Source organism: Amblyomma mixtum, chromosome 4 (genome assembly GCF_055824585.1).
Source record: "Amblyomma mixtum isolate Tamu chromosome 4, ASM5582458v1, whole genome shotgun sequence".
Classification (NCBI taxonomy): Eukaryota; Metazoa; Arthropoda; class Arachnida; order Ixodida; family Ixodidae; genus Amblyomma; species Amblyomma mixtum.
This window is the reverse complement of record NC_143015.1, coordinates 47,359,215-47,380,942: the sequence shown is the minus strand read 5'-3', so window position 1 is coordinate 47,380,942 and position 21,728 is coordinate 47,359,215. Positions and strand designations below refer to the sequence as shown.

The 21,728-nt window shown below is 49.3% G+C and overlaps 2 protein-coding genes across 2 annotated transcripts in view; both read right to left on the bottom strand.

Moving 5' to 3' along the window:
• Positions 1-373: 373 nt before the first annotated feature.
• On the bottom strand, positions 374-3,388 carry LOC149346431 (uncharacterized). The gene has a single exon (XM_089586435.1). It carries the CDS (start codon positions 3,285-3,287, stop codon positions 2,100-2,102), a length of 1,188 nt encoding a protein of 395 aa, XP_089442561.1. The 5' UTR covers positions 3,288-3,388; the 3' UTR covers positions 374-2,099.
• Positions 3,389-20,719: 17,331 nt separating this feature from the next.
• The window catches only part of LOC149346430 (uncharacterized), a 32,980-nt gene continuing 31,971 nt past the window's right edge, over positions 20,720-21,728 (bottom strand). The window contains exon 8 of the mRNA XM_089541327.1: positions 20,720-20,853. Within this exon, the coding sequence (XP_089397453.1) occupies positions 20,720-20,853 (134 nt within the window). The remainder of the gene's footprint in view (positions 20,854-21,728) is intronic.

Sequence of the window (21,728 nt, the reverse complement as noted above, 5' to 3'; positions counted from 1 at the left end):
TATCCCTCAGCACAAAAAGCTCGGACTTGGGCTGAGAACACGAGAGTCCTGCTTCCCCTGCTAGCTCCTCCACAATATCCACCGCCTGTTGTAGAGTTTCTTCCAACTGTGCGTCACTGCCTCTTGTTACCCATAGAGTAATGTCATCCGCATAAAATGTATGTTTAAGTCCCGATATCTCTTGCAGCCTGGGTGGTATCTTGATCAGGGCGAGATTAAATAGGAAGGGCGATAATACCGACCCTTGCGGTGTCCCCCTGCCCCCCAATGGGAAGGGATCCGATTTCATTTCTCCGACTACAATCTCCGCAGTCCTACCCTCCAGAAACGATCTGATGCACCGGAAGGTTCTACCCCCCGGTCCTATGTCCGATAGGTTCCTCAATATTGCCTCATGGGTAACATTGTCAAAGGCCTTAGTGAGGTCGAGCCCCAAGATAGCCTTGGTGCCCGTGCCGTACCCAGGATCAACCACGTCTTTTTTGAGCTGTAACAGGACATCCTGCGTCGATAAATTAGCCCTGAAGCCAATCATTGTTTCAGGTATCAACTCATTGTCCTCTACATAACCCTGAAGCCTGTTCAGGACTACATGCTCCATCAATTTGGCCAAGCACGACGTTAGCGAGATGGGACGCAGATTCTCAATGCAGAGCTTCTTCCCTGCTTTAGGAATAAATGTAATCCTAGCATGCTTCCACTCTGGCGGAATCTCCCCGGCCGCCCAAAATTTATTCATTAAATTCGTGAGTGCCCCCACTGACTTGAAATCCAGGTTCCTCAGCATTTTATTAGTAACCCCGTCCGGACCCGCTGCTGACGTGGTACGAAGCTGGCCCATTGCAAACTCTACCTCCGCCACCGTAAAGTCTGCATCCAATTCAAGGTTTTCCTCCCCCGAATAATCCGGCAAGCAACCGCCCGCCTCTCTGTTTATGTAACGACTTCGGAGTTCATGTATAAATTCCCCAATCGTGCCTTGATACCGATGCACTAACCTAGCCATTTGCCCCTTCTGCGCAGATTTGGTTGCCGCCGGGTCTAAAAGGTGCCTCAACAACTGCCATGTTTTTTTGCATCCGAATTGCCCATTCATCCGGTCACAAATCTGCCCCCACTGTTTGCACTGCAACTCCAATGTGTACGTTTCGATTTCTCGTTCTAGCTTGGCCATCTTCCTACGGAGGACACCATTATGCCTTTGTTTCCTCCACCTCCGAAGGAGACTCGCATGTGCTTCCCACATGTGTAACAATCTAGAGTCAGCCGTAAAGCCCTCCTCCTCCGTCGGAACCTCTTCTGTGGCACTCTTCACGGCCTGCTTGAGTGTGACAATCCAGGCTCCTAAGTCCTCGATTTCCCCGTTCACTGTGTCATTCCTGTATTGCCGAAATCGGTCCCAGTCCGTCACTCGAGTTCCTTTCACCGTGTCTTTGTGCTTAGCAGCACTAAATATCGTGGAAAGGATATAGTGATCACTTCCAAGTGGCTGTCCCGTGTTTACCCACTTTGCATCCCTGATACCATTCACAAATGTGAGGTCTGGAGAGGTGTCTATGCTCACGCTGTTGCCTATCCTGGTATGATCTAGCGGGTTGTTCAAGATCGTCCATCGCAGGTCCTGGGCAACCTGCCAAAGCTTATTTGCCTTCGGGCTGGCTCGGATGTAGCCCCACTCCGGATGAGGCGCATTGAAATCTCCCACCACGATGAGTTGAGACCTAGCCGCTAGCCGTTGCGTCTTTATCAGAAGGTCTGGCAAGCCCACCCCCTTATCTTTTGGAGAAGAGTTAAGAACAAATAGACTCTTATCGTCCTTTCTTTTGGGCAAAATCTCCAGCAGGACGTAGTCCTCCCTGCTGCTATCTATGGTATGCTGGATCACTGTGGTGTTGCGATGGACTAACACGGCCGTGAAGACGCTCGATACGCCCCCTCGATCAATCTCTGGTGGTGTAAATGTCTTAAATCCCGGTAATTTCACCGAGCCGCTAGCCTCCTGCAAAGCTATAATGTCCGGCTTACTATCCAGATTTTGTATGTGCAACTGCAGGTTCCCCCGCTTGCGACGGAAGCCCCTGCAGTTCCACTGCCAAACCTCAATTTGCTGGCGAGGGGCCATGGTGAGGCCCTAGGTTCACTAACATCGGCGCTTGGCCGACTACGGGAGGCAATCTAACCTCTAGCATAGCATTTAGCTGTTTAAACATGTCCATTACCTGGGTCTGGAAACCCCGCATGTCATTGGTGAAGGCGTCAAGACGCTGCTCAATGTTGCCTAGTCTAGCTTCTATCCTGTCGACCCGGCCTTCCAACCTATCCTGTCTTTCTTCCAGTTTTCCTACTCTCTCCGCAAGGGTAAGCATGTCCCTCTTAAGACAAGTGACTTTAAATACTGGCTGCGGCGTGTCCGCCGCCGAAGTTTCTGCTACTCTCTTTGCCTGAGCTCCCTCATCTGCCGGAGGTGGCCTTTTGACCGTCCCCCGATTCTCCATTTTCTCCACTTCCATAGCTGTGTTATCGTCCACGCGAGAAACGTTCGCCTGCGCTGCTTGCTGTGGGGCCTGGGCCAACGGCGTCTGTACCCTTTCTACTCTGCCGGTTTTAAGCGCGCGTTCCATCTCTGCTATCCTAGCTTCCATCTTTTTGATAGTTTCGGCCTGCTGCAGCACCTGCCTTTGTAGCTCCTTCTCTCGAGCAGTCTCATTTTGGGAGCCCGCGTTGGGCCAGCTCACCTTTTTCCTCGTGGCACTTGGGCTTCGTCTATGACCGGAACCTTGCCCTCCTCCTTTGCCAGGCTCGGGTCCGGGCAGTGGCGGGAAGGAAGCTGACCGGTCCCTGCTCTTGCTATCGCCTCTCACACCGCTAGATGACCGCTTCCTGGGCCTCGAACGTCGCTTCTCCTTGCCAGTTTGGCTCTTGTCCTCGTTGCTCTGCTGCAGACCCATCGGCTGCTGACGGGCTAGGCGAAACTTGCAGTTCCGACTTCCCGTGCTGTGCGCCCCATGACACACGATGCAGTCCGGCGTGCAGGTCAGCGACTCTCCCTCCGGTGGTGCAGGATGTTCTTTCCCGCAGCGGCGACACAAATTAGTCTTCGGACGATAGCAAACGTCCGCCCGATGTCCCACTCGTCTGCAGTTATAGCAGGTCTCGACTAACTCTCTATATGGGATCACAACGTACAGACAGTTCCAATAGATGACTTGCCGGGGAACGCGCTTCCCCCCGAACGTGATCTGAATCGCCTTTGACTTGCCCAAAGGTCTGGCATCCAAAATTTCCATGTCTTCATTCCTCTTCAAGAATCCTGCGCGAATTTCTGCCAGTGGGCATCCGTTGTACACATTGTAAATTACTCCGCGCACAGAGTTCTCCGGCGCCTCCACGTACGCCGAAACCTCAAGGTCACGACCGCCCAGCTTGAGCGTCTTGACATTCGCATATGCCCCACTACGATTCATGCACGGCGTGCTCACCGTCATCGTGTTATTTGTCTCATTCACCCGCACCAGGTCTTCTTCCACCGCAGTCGCGTTCGTCAGCTTCGCTGCCGCTCTCAGGGCACATCCGAGCTCCCTCGGCGTCACTATGCTCAAGTCCCAATTCTTGGGCCGGCACACAACCTTGAAATCCTTGGCTGGCATCTTCAGAAACGGTCCCCGTTTCTTCCACACCGGCGCTTTCCCCCGCTTGACTTGGGCTGCTCCGTGCGTCGGACGCCCGTCGCTGCCCGCCTGTTTCTCGGTAGGCCTACTCTCGGAGTGGTCCCCGTACACAGTCTTCTTGAAGCGATCTTGCGCCTTCAAAACCCAGGCCCATTCTCCCGCCTCGAATTCTTCGGGCGTTATAGATTCTCCCTCAACGGAGTACTCCATCATCTTTAGCCTCGCAAAGGCCCACAACCACAAGGCACGGCCCTGGAGCCCGGCGCCGCAGGCGTCGGCTCGGCCTACAGATTAGGCCTAATTTCGCCGCACCGTGGTCGAGTACAAATCTTGAAGAAAACCCCTAAAAGGGGGAACACTTGCCAAAATATGGTGTCCACAGGCACAGGGCAACTTCCTGCAGATGATCCCACAAAAAGCAAGACCAAGGCACAGCGCGTTCCACCGAAAAACGGTCTCAAGGCCGGAGCTCATGCGGAACACGTCCGCACAGCGTCCGCTCGGGTGTCAACTATATCCCCTTCCAGCGAGGTTTAGGTGTCCACCAAGATATGAGAGACAGATACATTTCCTTTCCTCAAAAACCAATTTACCGACGAGCGAGGCGTAGAACCGAACGGGCGATGGCGTTCTGCGGACTCCCTGGCAGCGTTGCAAGACGCTGTCGCGTTTTTATCTGGTCTAAGAAAGGTTAATTAGGCTAATTGGTTATTTAACTGATTAACTGAACTCAGTCCCGCCTACTTGGAGCATCACTATATCATCCCTTTAATTGATTGCATGGTTACTAGCCAAAGTACAACTGGCCCCGTTTGAAATTCGCGCACTGTGACATCACAAAATTTCGACCAATTGAAAAGCGTGACATTTCTGTCGACAACTCCTGCTTACAACGATGAGGCATTAAAGGCTTGTGCCTTAAAATGAAAACAAGCGCCCACGCTGAAGGCGAAAACTAAACAGTCGTCGCCATTGGCAGGTAGCCATTGTAGCCATATGAGTGCTTGCGTAACGAGCGCTAAAGGTTAGTTTTGTGCAATTTACTGATGTGCAGACAAGGCAACGAAACACGTCAAAACATTGCGGAATTTTTCCAGTTCGACAGTTTATGCGCAGCGCGCATTCGACCGCTGTTTTCTTTTTTTTTTCTTCAATTACAGTAGAATTCATTTTGAACGTACTTCCTCAGGTTGCTAATCTGCTGTTTATTAAACAAAAATAAAGATTGAAAAAAATTCAGGGAGCACATTGCTGACCTAAAGTGCGGTGATGTGAAAGCCTTAAGCGCGGTGTTGCTGCTTGTGTCACTGGTGTGTGGTTAAGATGTTAAGCTTCACCTCTAACAATGGAATGCGAGAGCGTCCTGCAACGCTGCCAGGGAAGCCACAGAGTGCCATCGCCCGTTCGAGGAAACAATAGTACAGGTTCTAAATCTATTACAAGTTAGTTCAAGCGGGTCAAAAGAGGGCAACGAGCAACAGCTGATGGGAGATGTTCTATAAAGGCCAGATTACTTCTAGCCTTTCTTCTCAACACACAATGCCACCACTGCTTTTATGAACACTTTGTGGCAATGATTAAAGGGCTTAGTGCTTCTTCCAAATTTTCTTTTACTATCGCGCCCCTTTTGTGTGTTTGCATGAAAGTCTTAGTTAAATAAGCACAATACTGCCTGAAAAGTACATAGCAGAGAAATGTTACTATGCTTCAGCAATAAATGGTCTGCTTACGTATACGCGGAAAAAAATGCATACGATTGCGTTTCTCATACGAAATTTCAGTGCAGCTCAACAGCAGTGGTGGTGGTGGTGAAAACATTTATTTCGAATGAACTGGAGGTATGTTTGGATCAGCCCGTAAGGGACCGATCCTTACAAACACTAGGTGGAGGTCAGTGACCCCCCGATTGAACTGCACATGTACGGGAATCCAGTGCCCATTGTGCCTCAGGTGAAGATTCTCGGCCTTCTAATTAACAACACAATCGATGCAACCGCCACCCTTCAGCTCTCGCAGAGACAGACCAAACAGGTCGCTGCACTTACCAGGCGGTTGGCAGCACGCAATCATGGGCTGTCTGAACGCGAGACCCTCAATATGACAAATGCACTAATGATTAGCCGCATTACATACCACCTTCCATACCACATACTCACTCAGCGGCAAACACAACAGCCAGACATCCTAATACGCACGGCTGTCACCTCTGCCTTACGTCTTCCACGGACGGTTAGCACGAAACGTCTCCTGGCCACTGGTACCCACAATACAGTGATCGAATTAATAGAGGCTCAACGCACCAACCAATTAGTCCGCCTGAGTCGCACGGAAACAGGACAATGCCTACTGCGACAGCTACGTCTGAATCCACCAATTCCCACCCCAACAAGTCCTACACCTTACATGATTTCTCTGCGCACGCAGGATCACATATATCAAAAGCCCCTACCGCGCAATATGAGTGCTAGTCTCCATCACGGTAGGCGGCAGGCACGATCGAGCTATTACACCAAAACATACAGCAACCGCTCCGATATCCTTTATGTCGACGCGGCACAAAATTATAAACCAGGATATTTCACGGCAGTCGCAGCCTATGAAGACGGCACAGTGGGGGCCGCCGCCACTATCCGAACTAATTCGCCTGCAGAGGCGGAAGCAGCCGCCATCGCACTTGCTCTGGCCCACTCCATCATTGACAAAAACATAACCGAAATTTGCACAGATTCACAGGCCGCGTACCGCCACTACCTAAAGGCGTGGCGACTCCGGCAACACACCGTATTCTTACCACGGCCACCTCTCTCGACCGAACGGTTACTCTGTCGTGGGTCCCTGGGCATGCCTCGATCCCCGGTAATGAGCGCGTTCATGCGCTGGCCCGAGAACTCTCCTCCCGAACCCCGGAAGATCTGGCACCCAACCCTGCGCAAGAAGCCCCATCGGTCCTCTCTACATATCACCAAATCACCACATTTTACAAATTCAGCCGCATGACACTGCCACCACCCCACAGTACCTTGTTGCCCTTATCCAGCGCCACATGGCGGCAATTACAGACAGCCTGCTTTATTTCACCCCACCGTCTCTCATGCTTTCACCCCACCTTTCCTCCTGATTGTAACACCTGTGGCGTGCCCAAATCCACACTTTTCCACTGCCTTTGGGGAAGGACATTCCCAAAGGCAGTACGCCCCATCCCCAATCCCACTCATTCTTCCTGGGAGGCTGCTTTACGGACCGCTCAGCCCGCCGGCCAGAAATGGCTAGTGGATCGGGCTTTACGTGAAGCACAAGCCCGTGGACTCCTGGACCAGTGGGGGACCACCCTGGAAGATTTTTTTTGTTTGTGTGTGTGTAATAAAGTTGTTTCCATCCATCCATCCATCCAGCTGTTTCAGCTTTTCGATGGATTGTGGCAAAATTTGGCGCGACATGTCCTTACAATTCCAGACAACTTGTTATTGTTCACACATATTCTTTCTTCAAGAAACACTCCACTAATAGTTCTTGGCATGAACGAAGCTCTGTGGTCGGAGAGATAGATGGGTATATGCTCGACTTGCTGCACCAATGTCTGGTTCTCAAAGACGAAGTCTATGGAAGTATTTCTCGAGGTTGTCAGCCGTGGGAGGCGTTACGAGCCATAGGAACGGTGTCTCCTCCCGCATAAGTGGTAAGAAATTTTATGCGAAGCATATTACTAGAGCTACACTACCGCCCGTCGAGCGGGGCGGTGGAGCTACCATTGACCTTTAGCGTGACCACGTGACACCACTTGACAACATGACGTCACAGCAGAGGAGAGATGGGCTGCCAGCTCGCGCGGTCGGCCGCTGCGGTGGATGCTCCACATCAGAGGTGCGGTGGCTGACCACGTGACAACATGACGTCACAGCAGAGGAGAGATGGGCTGCTGAAGAAGCCGCCATTGCTCTCGCAATATCGCACGGGAACGCAACAGGACACAGCCTCACTATAGTGACGGACTCCAAACAAGCATGTAGAAACTACACAAGAGGCAGGATCGACAGCATCGCCAATCATATTCTACACACGACTAGAAGACACAAAAACACTAAACATAGTATAGTGTGGGTTCCGGGACATGAGGGGATGAGGGGCAACGTGGCAGCAGACGAGTTAGCTCGAGGATACGTCAACCGAGCAGACTCAGCACTTTGCACCCCAGGCACCTTTGACCCAGTTACCCCCACGTACTCAGATATACTCGATCATTACAGGGGTCAGCGGAAACGCTACCCAGCCCCACACAAAAGGCTCACCAAAGAGGAGGCGGTAGACTGGCGCAGACTACAAACCGGTACCTACCCACACCTTCACAAACTACACAAGATTTTCCCTACACAATATGCAGACGAATGTCCGTGGTGTCAGGGTAAACCTACACTAGAACATATCACATGGACCTGCCCTAAGGCAGACTTAGAGCCAAGAATAAACCCGAGTGTGATGCAGTGGGAGCACTTGCTGGCCAGCGAGGACGAGGAAGCGCAACGATTCCTTGTGCGCCGAGCCACGATGGCAGCAGTCAAGCGGCATCCTGGACCAAGGATCGACCACGGCGCCCAGTGACCCGTAAGGGTCAAGAACACCAATTTATTGACAATAAAGTTTTTTCCATCCATCCATCCATCCAGATGGGCTGCCGGCTCGCGCGGTCGGCCGCGGCGGTGGAGGCTCCACATCAGAGGCGCTGCCTGCTGCTGCTGGGGGTACATAAATACAGTCTATAGGCAATGGTGGTGGTGGTGGAATAACTAAGGGTGTTTCCAATGTACTTTCCATGGGTGCCAAGAATGCTGTTGTAGCCGGTGCTGGGGCAGCGGTTGTGCACTCAGCATTGAATTCACCGATGATCCCGTACATAGCTGCCACGGCAATCCTTGCTACACTTCTAGCGGTTGTATTAAAATGACCAAGTATTCAACCAAGGAAAGCCATGTATTACCAAGCCTAGCCATCAATATGCTTCGCATCTGACTAGGCTTAACCTTAGCTAAGCCTCAGCCATTTTTTTGTGTTTATATGTACATTGAAGTCCCCACCCACCCTGCCACCATGACATGTGGCATTTAATAGATCTCGAGAGTTCGCTCACCGTTGTCATTGCTAACGCATGCAGCCCACATCTCTCTCTCTCATCACCCCACGTACCTAGAAGCGCGATTCAGGCGTCTGCTGAACCAGGGAGCCTGTTATGCGCACTTCCTTTCCTTAAAATGATCTGAGTTTTTAAACGTTGCCAACGCAAGCGCCAAAGAATACAAAAAACGCCGACGGCCTATGGCTTCAGCGTCTCTTTTCTGGCATAAGATTTCCTATCAGTTTCTCACCTTCTAGCGGTATGGTTGGTGGCATTGCTAATGAGTTCAGTATCGCTGGTTTAGGAATAACTAGGCCTGGTCCAGGGGGGCAAGTTGGCGTGTACTTTCCACTGTGTATGAAATGGTTATTGAGAGCATCGGCAGCTATGCAGTCACTAAGGTTTCCTTGTGACGAGGAAACATGGGTGATCCCGGTATGAGCACTGCAGTGTGTAAGGTTCCTCACCTCTTGCCAAATTTTCCTAGGGTTGTTAGAAACACGTGTGAATAACTTTTCATAGTAGTCTAACTTTGCGCGCTTGATATCTTTATTAAGTCGGTTGCTATATTTCTTGAATTCTATGAGTATACTCACCTCGCGTGTTTTTATAAACGAATAGTATAATCTTTGTTTGTGTTTGATCTGATCTAGGAGCGCTGGATCTATCCATGGTTTCCTTATTTTCTTTTTGTACTGCATGTTTCTTGCGGTTAAGGGAAATGCTGCACTATAGCACTGTTTTATTTTTTTATCGAAAAGACTGTACGCAATGTTCGGATTCGATACATTGATAACAAATTCCCAATTGGTGTCCTCTATCAGATGACGAAACTTTTTTAGTGAATCGCTAGATATGGTACGACAAGAAGTGACAAGTGTATTAATTTTGGCTTTGTGTACCGATGGTATTGAACAAAACATTGGGAGATGGTCACTCATGCCAAGTGAAAATACACCTGATGAACCAAGCTGCTCATCCACGTTTGTGATGCAGACATCTAACAATGTGGCACTGTGCTCGGTAATACGCGTGCCTAAGGAGATAAGATTCACACATGCGGAGGAATTCACGATATTGCCAAGTGTTCTAGCATTCACTTCGTCCGCCAACATGTTTACATTCATGTCACCCATGGTAACGAACTTCACCCCTGTGTTGCTTAGATAGTTTAACATATCATCGGCAAAAGAAAATAATTTTTTTTTGTTTCCGCACGGTGGCCGGTATATCACTGCAACGATGACCGATTTCAACCTAATGGTCAAGCACTCGACGTTTTGGTCGATAAAGGAAAATTCAGGAATCACTTCATGATATGAAGGCTAAAGGACGTAAATAGCGACGCCCCCACCACGACCCAAAGTTCGGGCAAGGCCATGATAGACATAGTTATTAAGTTGCGGCGGGCAATCAGTTTCTGTTAACCAGGTTTCTGAGATAAGCACAACGTCAAACAGGACTGCAACGTTTTCAAGTAGATCAAGTAATTTGCCGTGTTTGTTTCTCACACTGCGCATATTCAGGTGTACCATTGAGAAGCGCCCATTAAGGTTTGCAAATGCATCATTAAAAGAAACATAGTCTGCACTTCCTATCACTAGATGTGGTCATGGCTACCTGTTCATCCTTATCCATTTTCTTAGTTTTTTTTTGCCAGTTTTAACCAGCAGGACTGATTTAAGTGGTCATGCTATCTAGGTAGTCCGAAGAAGAAAGGAGCAGGACTGGGGACGTCTCATTCTGTCTGGCAAATATTTTTCCTCCTTTCGTCCATACAAATTTCCACTTAACCTCTTTCTTCTTCTTGATGGCGGCGCCAAGAAGCTGTTTGCCGAGCCTAGTTCGGTGTTCGTTAACGAACACAGGCTGAGAGTTGTCAAAGCCAAGCATTTTGGTGTCCAACCTAACCTTTTTTGCCTTGGCGAGCAAGGCGTTCTTTTTGCTTCTCTAGACAAAACGAACAATTATGTTGGACTCATCGTGCTTTGCAGTTGGGACTCTGTGGCATATGTCAATGTCACGCTCTTCAACATCTTCTCCTGCAAGGCGCCCGATTTCCTTTATGATTGCTACTGGGCCACCTTCAAGAGGGACTCCTTTCACTTCGATATTATTGGAACGCTGGTATTGTTCCAGCTCTTCAAGCCTTCGAGTGAGCTTAGCATTTTGGCTCCTGAGGTCCCTGTTTTGTTGAACGATACCGCTAATTTCTTCTCTCAGAGTTTTCAACTCACTCAGCTCTTGCCTTACTTCTTTGAGCTCCTCCAGTGCTAGTATAATGGCTATGAGCTCTTCTTTCAGTTCACTGCAAGAACATGAAGTCTGTGAGGAGTCCTCATTATCAGCAGCTCTCGTGTTACTTCGCGTACCCTTTGTCATTCTGAGTGTGGATCAAAGCACAGGCGCGCGCGCGCGCGCGCACGCACGCGCGCACGCACGCACACGCTCGCACACGCACACGCACACGCACGCGCACGCACACGCACGCACAAGCACACGCACACGCACGCACACGCACGCACACGCACGCACACGCACACACACGCACACACACGCACACACACGCACACACACGCACACACACGCACGCACGCACACACACACACACACACACACACACACAAGAGTATTCGTTCGACACACACAAGAGCAGTCGTTCGGAAGCAGTGCACGCGTTGGCCGTATGTCTTAAGTTAGTAAGTATGTAACTAGGCTCACCTGTAAGAGCAGATTTCTTTAGATGCGTGCCCTGTGTGCACTGCCGCCGAACTGCTGGCTCCGCTCGTCCGATTGCAGCTTATGAAGCCTGCTGTTGACGCCCCCTTGAGGCGCAGAACAGCTGCGCAGTCTTGTCCGGGAAAATGCTGATGCAGTCGGTGGTGGTCGGTAGACAGCAGACTTGCACGTGGCGCCCGTAGGTACTGTGGTCCGTGAGCAAGAGTTGTCCTGTAAGAGCAGATTTCTTTAGATGCGTGCCCTATGTGCACTGCCGCCGAACTGCCAATTAGTGCAGCAAGCCGAGCCCATATCCAACTATTTCTTCGACCACAAAGCTTCCTTCATGACAATCAAGAACTGTTAGTGTAATGTTTCTTGAAGAAGAAATATGTGCCAAAAATAAGTTTTCTTTAATTTGTTTGGTTTGGTTTATTGGGGTTTAACGTCTCAAGGAGACTCAGGCTATGAGGGACGCCGTAGTGAAGGGCTCGGAAATTTCGGCCACCTGGGGTTCTTTAACGTGCACTGAGATCGCACAATATACGGGCCTCTAGAATTTTGTCTCTAATTGTACATGCGTGTCTTGCTCGAATTCTTTGCCTCACTCTATCGAAAGGCTGCCACAGCTGATGAGCTGCGCTCAAGCTTCGCATTGGGAAGTAACGTAATCGTCGTCAATTTTGTTGTTGTCGTTGTCGCGACTGTAGGAAGAATGAAAGGGAAAGTGCATGGGCCTCCCCACTGGCTCGGGCTGAGCCACAATCGCTGCCACGTGCAGAGAAGAGTTGAAAGATGTGAGAGGAAAGATTGAAAGCACAGGCGCGTCGCAACAACCGCGTCCGCCGAAGCGACAACGCTGGTTGTCGCATATACCCCAGCCGCCTCCCTCCTCAAAACCCCTGTTGTTGTGTTGTTGTTGCAACTGAGAGAAGGATGAAAAGGAGAGTGCACTGGCCCGCCGACTGGCTCAAGCCGAGCCGCCACCGCTGCCATGTGCAGATAAAAGAGAGCTGAAAGATAAGAGGAAGTAGAAAAAGAGAGAAGACGCGCGTCGCAGCAACCGCGTCCGCCGGAGCGGACGCTGGCTGAAGAAGCAGATATGCGGCCGTGGACCCAGTGGCCACGAACGCCTCCACGAAACCCCTCCGCCGCATCACAATCATTTATAGACCGTTTACAGCGCGCAGTTCTTCCGTTTGAGACCAGATGGCGCCACGGGTGCGCTCGGAACACGGCGTCATTACTTGCCTCTAAGTCGCCGGCGTGTATGCCTCGACGCAGCAGTGGAAATGTGGAAAGAGAAAATACATGCTCTGTTGTGGATTGCAAGAGGTGCGACAAAAAGATAAAGGGGCGGGATGCGATCGTTTGCGAGCTTCACGGAACCGAACTGCACAAGGACCTACTGCCCCTGTTCGCGCCCGTTGGACATCCACCCTTTCCGAACGGGCCAACGCAACACACACGTTCGCCAGCGCTAAACAGCGAATATAGAAGGAAAGGTCTCGATCTTGGAAAATCTGCGAATGTAAGTGCGCAACATAGATGCATGAACAAGCTGTCCCGCCACCGAAACGTCACACACAAAAAAAAACGACTTACGCTCCTATACCGCTAGTGCATATTGTGCAGTGCATAGCCGTGCGAGCGGACAACGCTTACCGTCAGTTCGTGTATTACACACCGTCTTGGTGCTAGTGTTGAACTTCGCTCCAAGTAGCGCGGTTTTTGTGGACCACAATCGGAATAAAGCATTTGTGTTACGGCTGCTGTGCTGTGCGGTTGTCACTTATTTGCGGTCCATGCGAGACAGTCACTAGAAGTGACTCCGGCTGATTATTACAACCATCGAGACCTCGAGCATTTTCATGTCCGCATATCGAGCATGGAGCGTACCACAATTTTATACTATGTGAGTCTGACATAATTGTGAACTTCGTGTGGTGAACGCTCTGCCATGTGCGCGTTAAAACAATTATATCGCGGAATCCTTGTAAACCATTGCATGCAAACTTGTGAAGGCTGCTTGATGCATGGTACTGCTTACATTATTGGGTAACATTTGTTTGTTCATTTATTTTTGTCGCCTTCCTTTGTTTAGCAAACCAACAGAAAATATTTTAGGCTTCCTAAGCACCTTTAACAAGTTGTAAACAAATGAGTACGATGTGCATGTGAGCGTTTTAGAGCAGTCTCCGCATGCATGTAAAGAATACGACAACGACCTGCGCAGCCGCAGGGTCATTAAACCTTGCTGTTTTAGATAATCACAATAAAAAAATATTAAAGCCTTCAGCGGCTTTCAGGTGATCCACCCGTTGCCTCGAACAGGCGGAGAGCTCAGCGGCTCTTCGCGACATGAAACCCGATCAGATTTTTACGCCTAAAATGAACAAATTAGGGTTTTCACATGTCTTTCGAAGCTTCCGACCAACCACAGTGTCGTCTTCCCACTCCTTTACAACCGTATCAGCCGAAACACTGCCTGTCGGAACCGAAACATCAGACGCAGCAGCCCTCGCGACGAGGCGCGCCGAGCGGTCAGGAGGCGAGTAATGGCGTCGTGATCACGTGATCAAAGATGGCAGCCCCCATGATACGCCGCTGTAAAGCGTCTATACACCGCGACCCTCTTCCTCCCCTTGCCGCGCATGCGCAGTAGATTAAGCCCGCCAGCTGCGTGTCGCGCATGCGCAGTCTCTCTCTCCGAACCAGGCGAGCAGCTGTGCCGGCAATCGCGGCTCCTCTCTGGGGGAGGCGAGCGGCGCGCGGTGCAACAGCTGCATGTCTGTGACGTCACTCGGCTCCTCGCGCACATGCGCCCAAGTGGCGCCGAAGGCACACATCCAAACGGCGAGACTGCGGGCAATGTAGCTTTCGCAATAGCCCAGTTCTGTCGCGCACCGGCCTGCGAAGCTATCTCTTGGCCCTGCCACGGGTTCAACTCCCAGTTGTGAATATTGATTTGATTTGTTTTTAAGAGCCTTAGCTTTTACTACTGATGTTTGTCAAGAACGCGTCTGTATGCAATGGTCAAATTGACCAAACAATAACAACGTGGCAACACTATATTACATAGCAACGACGACATTTCCGGTCCCAATCTCTGCATTCCGAGGACCTTCAAAACGGCTATTATGGCTGAACCCTTTGTCGCAGGGGGTTCCAGATGATGTCAAATAAGTTGTAGACTTGTAACGCACACGTTTACAAAATGCATTACCTGATGTAACGAGGAAATATACCGGATATAACGAAGCTAGCTGTAAATCACAGTAGTGCAAAACTCTTAACGTAGATAATGCTGCTGGTATCTTAGAAGAGATGTTTCCGGAATGGAAACATCCGGGAAGGAAACATCCGAGGTTGTTTGGATTTGGTCTTCTCCAAGTTTCCTGAACACAACGATGTAAAAACTTGAGGCTCCCGTAGCTAACCTTCATAAGTCGAACTCTAGGCAGTTTTGGCGGAGATTTTTGGTAACCTAAGATGGTGTCGCGGTTGGTCGGCAACAGCACAAGATGCAAAGACGTTAAAATTCCTAGTGAGTATTCCTGAGCGCATGAATGTTTTCGCACTAATAATGGTATGCATAGTGTTTGCAGTGTGGGTGGTGTAGTGCTTCTTTCGCCGTAATGTACGCGTAAATATAGAAGAAAATCCTGACCTCCGCGTCACAGGTCTGAGCTCAAGACCTTAATGGGTCCCTGTCTGTGGCTCCTCTTGCCTACACAGACGCGGACGATGTTTGCATATGTGAAAGACCACACGATGTGCATATAACTCGTGAATATCCTTGTGCGGCCAAGGGAGAGGGCGTCTGGCTCTCATTGCAAGGATTACCAAAATTTCCTTCCCTGCACAATTGATTTCCTTTGTGTACTTACATACCCAAATGGCATTTGTGTTATGTCTTGAGCTGGTAATCGCCTGTTGTCTAATTTTATAACCGCTCATGTCGTAGCTGCAGATATGACGTCACAACCCTCCCGAACAATCCGGATTTTGCGAACACACCAACGACGGCGCCAAATGCACCGAGCTCTCCCGGCACGTCGCCCTTAACGCTGTGGTGTTCCGTGGTCGTTGTATGAGGCGTAGGCGTATTGGCGGCGACAAATTTATGAAGCGTGGTCTGTGGAGGATCTTCGGAATTTCGCTTGTGAACAAACTCATCTCCAAAGCGTGCTGTCTTCAGTTTCCCCTAAGGAGCTGGGGGGCCTTGTGCGGGCGGAACCTGCGGGGCGGCGACTTGGCGATGCGATGCCTGCGGTTTATGTTGACGGCGAGCGTGTCGGACGGCACGGCAGGTATTCCGCTCGACGGAGGGAAACATCGATTTCAAGGATCGTTCGCAGCGGCATTGTCACGGAGCGTCAAAAAAAAAAAGCCGCGAAGTCCCATTCGCATGCATGAGCGTGCCAGAGGATGTGACCGGGCTCAGTGCAGTCGCAGCAGGGCGGGCGACGCTGCAGGGTGTCCTTGAGTAGCTGGATTTCCTCGGCAGCGCTTCGTGAAATATGGGCGCGCGCCCGGGTGGCTATGATCAGTGGGGCGGAATTTAGGGCTCCTGGTGTGGACTGCTCGGACGTCTTTTGCTGCGTACTGCGGCGGCGTAAGTTATGGCTGGGGCTCTGCAGTCGAGGCTCTAGCTTGAGGGGCGCCCAAGGTATTATGGACTTCTGTATGAACGACGCCCGTTAGACATCTCACGAAGGGTGATGAATGTAGGAGTCGACGACGCTCCTTTCGGACAACCTCGTGGATAACTTGTCGTACAATTCTGCTGGCCGTTGAGACGCTCTCAGTGCGGCTACTAAAGAAGACATGTAGCTTCTAGTGGTATAGTTGCCGGTGATATAGCTGCAGGTCTGTCATCCGGGGTCCTCTCTATGGTGGCCGCTTCCGGAGTGAATGTTAAGACGGTATTCCGTGGACTGCCTACGACACTCTCGAAAAGAGGCTTCTTAGCACTTCGCATGGGAAGGCTGATCTTCTTCTCTTGGCTTTCGTTGAGATCTCCGGATAGGAAAGGCGTGCCTTTTCTGCTACATCAGCAGTCACGGTCTCATTTGGATAATCATTCGGGCCTGCAGGCAAACCTTCTGCCTTTCCTTTTCGGGAAAAGCTGCTGAACGTCTCCACTGGCTGTTTCCTCAAGGTCTCCCGGGCTGTGAGGAAGCGATCGTGCATTTCAGACCACATTCTGTTGTGGCCGCCCAATGCAAAGGAAACATTTCCAAGCTTGGCGCTCTTTTCCCAGGCTCTCAGCGCGACCACGCGGGAAGAAAAGTCCAACCAGTCATCGACGTCTTCGCGCGCTTGTCGAATCGAAGACGTGTGGCTCACGAGGCCGGCGAAGCACTACGGATGTTGACGGCACACCAGGGTCGATCTTGGAGGGGCATAGCAATGCTACCGGCCAGCACCTCCTCCTCCAGATCTCACGTAGCGGTTACGGCAGTCAGAAAGAAAGAGGAAAGGCTTAAAAAAAAACTGTTGATTTTGCAGGCCTACGTGCAAAAAAACAATGACTCGGTGGTGGAGTAGCAAACGAGCATGTTTCGCGGTCCTCGAACAGAATAACGGCAGTCATTGGCCGCGCTAAATTTCAAGCTTGCAACGAACCTTCGAGATAGAGAGCCAAAACCAGCTAAAACAACCCAGAAAAAATGTGGAGTAAGTTTCACATGCACACGATCAATCGAGGTAAGCCTGGTCGCATGTCGCATTTCAAACAGTACGGTGAGAGCGTGAAATAACAAAGATCCCCGGCTAAAGGATGCATAGTGTTCAAATGAACAGTTTGTGTAGAATTCATATAGAAGAACGTGTTTTCCACACTTTCATGATATTCAGTAGTTATGAATCAATATTATTTATAACCTGTTCAATGTTACACGAGCTCTTGGCACCATCGCTCCGAAATCACGCTATCAATTCCATTTCCTTGTTCTTGTCTCACTTGAGTAAACACAGCGGACATCGGAACGCACCGGTTCCATAGTTGTAGATTATATAGCACCGGCATCTTACCTCCTGCGAAAGTTCGCGCACTTCACATTGAACAGTCCTTGAAATAGTCGCGGCCACCGTACGTCACAAGTGTTTAATATAACTAGGCACATCAAGCCTCCGAGAAAATCAGGTCAAAGTTCAGTCAATGTTTAATGAGTGGCGTTAAATAAATATTTAGTAAATCCTAGCGCTCCTTTTACATCACAACAGTGGCAAAGAGGACGTACTGAAAAATACACCCTCAGAGTAAATTTGTATACTGAAAAACAGAACTGTGTGCATCGATTTTCTGGGTGCTTTAAGTTGTCCCTTTTTTAGTGCCTTAGGAGTACGCACTGAAGGCATACCAGCCATCATTTGTGCGCGAACGATGCATGGCGAAGGGCCGCACGTACGTCTAACGGTGTGATGCCCACGTTCTCTGGTTTTCATGGATGGAGTTCTCCGCCATGCGCCTTAAGGCTGCCCATCAGGTTAAATGGACATCTCTTTTACGAAGCTGAAAAAGTAGAATGCGAGGTGGAGGTGCTTGTCGTAATGAAGATGACAAATATTGCAGAATAATTTCGGTATTCAGAAAAAGATTTTATAAATTTCATCTGGTGGGAATATCACTCGGCCAATAGGCGCACATGTGCCGTCAGCAGGGAGGCCTTCTGGGTAGCCTTAGGAATACGACAAACACGCATAATCTTACAGATGCATAGTACCTCAGTGCAACATTAGCAGTCCGCACTAGACATGCAATTTGTAGCTAGCATTTGCGTATAAGTTGTCGATTTTGTTTCAGCGGGAAATGTTCTTTAATCAACTGCTACTGTCACAGTAGTACGCTAAAGGGAGATAGAGAACTTGCAGACAATTGACTATTGAAAAGAACGTCCCTTTTTCAAAACAAACAATAAATGCGTGCTCTAAATTTGTCAGAAAAAAAAGAATAATATCTTGCTGCTTGCGCTTTCCTTATGTGTTCGCATCACTTGCAGAACCCACTTGGTGAAACGAATACTGGCGCTTTAGAGCTTCCGTTTTTACACCAAGACAGAGTGGAAAACATTGTCAGACTGAGAGCGATAAAGCGCGCTTTATCGTACGCTGTTTACCAAGCACTCAGCTGTACTTGCACTCTCTCGATTATTAGAGTTTTTTTTTTTCGTCATCATTTATAAAGCGGGACTTGACAATTGCTGTGTCTAATTTAAGGAAACTGTGTGCAATATATTTTAAACTAGTTATTTGTATCAAGAAGATAGCTTGCATAAACCACAATAAGTGCGTCAAAGTGCTATATACTAGCGATGTTCAAGATTTCCGGTTGCGGCACCTGGTGTCTGGAATGGTTTCCCGGATATGATCGTGGATTGCACCCATATGAGAAATTATTTAATTGGCGACGAAACACATCGTCAATATTTTTCGCCATTTCAAAACTGCGTCTCTCCTTGTGGAGCTTTCTTCATCATAACAATTGCATATCTGCGCCAAGCACATCCTAGAACGTCGCCTCCATTGTTTGTCAATATTAGTGCACTTCGCGACGTCTTGCAACTTCAAGGATGCGAAGGGCCATCGCTCATTACGTCACTCACCTCATTGTTACCAAGGGCCATCGTTCAGCGTCACATTTTGCCGACTTGCTTAGGTCCATCTCATTTGCAGAGATCGTAGCAGGTTGAACGTGACCGTTAGATTATGAGCAAACCGCCTACCATGGCAAGTGGAAACCTGCCCAGCTGATTAGGAGCAAGGTTCCCACAGTGGCAGCTGGCAGTGCAATTAATGATTGACCATAAGTGGCTGCTCAGGAAGAGCAACCGGGGTCTGACAATCCCTAAATGTGGCTGTGTTTCACGAGCTTGACACGGACAGGTGGTGCCCGAGAGCAACCTAGGGGGCAGGTGGGCACACCTAGGTCAGGTGTCCTCGCGGCGTCATCAAAACCGGCCCATCGGATTGTGAGCAAACTGCACACCATGGCAGTGTACAGTTAATTTATTGAGTGCACGCTTCGAAGGAGCAAGGTGGGCAGAAAAAGAGCCACCGCTGGGAGCAGCTGCCATCGTAGTGCACAGGCGCATCGCTTAACAGCTGCACCACCGCACCCAGAGCGGTATGAAGACTCCTAGGGATCTATGAGTGTAAATTAGAGAATGACCATCTGCATTTATGGCAATTAACCCTTTAGGCTATCGCGTCATTCCCTTAACGCGGGCTTGATTGTCTGTTTCAATGAGAGGGAGTCCAGTCCAGTCTAGTCTGATCTAGGGCTCTATGCTTAGGACGTAACGCGGTTGCACGGAGGTTCCATCCATTTCGATCGGGGTGTAAAGCCACGCAAAGTTTGTTCGTTTTGTGAATGAATTTCTCCTTCTTCGAGTCTTACTCTTTGCGTACATATATGGTGTAAAAATATTCTCTGCTGTCATAGTCTACAGCCACGCCTCCTGGTCTTCTCTCACGCCGAGCTACATGATTGGAAGCGTTTAGAAACCTTCCTCAGGGAAACAAACATTCCGAAATTTTTCAATTAGAGTAAAGTCGGTCATCGCCGCTCGGCTCATCAGAGCGTTTCTACGGCTACTTTGCGCGTTCCCAAAGGCGGCAGCCCAGTTGAACGTATCGCATGCCTCGTTTTGGCGTGTCCTACGCAACTACCCATGGATGAGCTAAGCCACAGCTTAGCTTGCCCAGTCCTCTCGGGAAGCGGTACGCTTATGCAAAACGCGCAAAACGATGCACGAGCTTCTGTCGACTCAGCCTTCGTTTGACCGGTTCCTTGAGATGCCTACCGTCTGCATACACGGTGCGCCCTCCACTCGTCTCCTCCTCCTCTTCTAGCTTCGACATGCGCTCCATACGCTGTTCATGCAAACGCATGCTGTTGTTACTCATAGGCCGCATAGGTCAGGAAACATACGTCAGCGCCACCAGCTTTTCTCATAAAGACTTTCCTATCAGAATTTTTTAACCATTGAGTAGAAATAAAAGTATTTTTTTTTCTAGTCTGTATGCTCTAGATAATGAAAACGCGTTAGAAATAAGCTGTTTACTCTGCAAGCACATTACATATCTTCCCATCACTTACTCTCCAAGCAGCGATAAGATTCTGGAAAGAAACAAAACTAAACACGCATAAAAGGGCTGAAACTGATGGCACATGGTTGGTGGTTATTTTATTTTGCGTTCATTGACAAACAATGTTAATTTATATCCAACAATCGCTAGCTTTCATGACAATATTTGTAGGTTCCTTGCAGTAATGCTTCAATATGAATTCACACTGCCAGTGAAGATTTCCAATATTCTTGAGTTTTGTCCAGCATGTGCAATCTGTTTTCTCTGAAAAATAGCATAAAGCACAAAAATTAAGTATTCGTAGAACGCACTGCTATTGTAATTGACATGTTTGGTGACCTGCTGTGAGCGATTTACATGCTTCAGCTAAACGTAATTTGTGAATGAACACAGACGGAAAAATTTAACCTAACAAGCTATTTGATGGGTTCATTCACAATAAGAACATGCCTTCTGGATATATTTTCAAACGCGGACATTTAGTAAGGCGTATGTTGTTGCAAGCTTAATTGTTGGCGTACTAGCCGCTTCGACACTCACAACGGTATAAGACATTAACTTTAATAGCTATTATTATGCTGACGTCTCCGCAGGCGCGTCTCATCAATGATGGGTTGTTATTAAATCCGCGTTCAGGTTGTAAATGCGGAATCTTGCAGTGATAACGTTTTCCACTGTGTAAACAAGCTGCTTCCCAAATAGGTAAAACATAAAAATGAGTACAGAGCTGAAATAGCTGCCACAGATACCACAGGGGCCGCGCTCCGCGTTTGTGGACACAGAGACAACGGCAATGGAAATGGTTAGGTGCGCACTGACGGACCGCGTTTGCAGGCGATCTCCTGAATATTGTTGCTGCACCAATAGAGGTTTTTCGCGTTCGCTTCAGGCCCACTGCTGTGAACAAGCTCGGAAATGGTACCGGCTCTTGACTCTCTCGTAAACTGGTAGCAATACTCGACTTTTTCGCGTTCTCTGCTGATGCTTCTGGACACCTTCCGCGAGGCCATTACTGTGCAGCGCGTTTAACTTGATAATATTTTGCTACCCCCTTACAAAAGTAGGAACACAGGCCCCCAAAATAAATATTCTGGCTAAAGATGGAGAAGAATGCGAGGACGGTGGTCACATAACCAAAC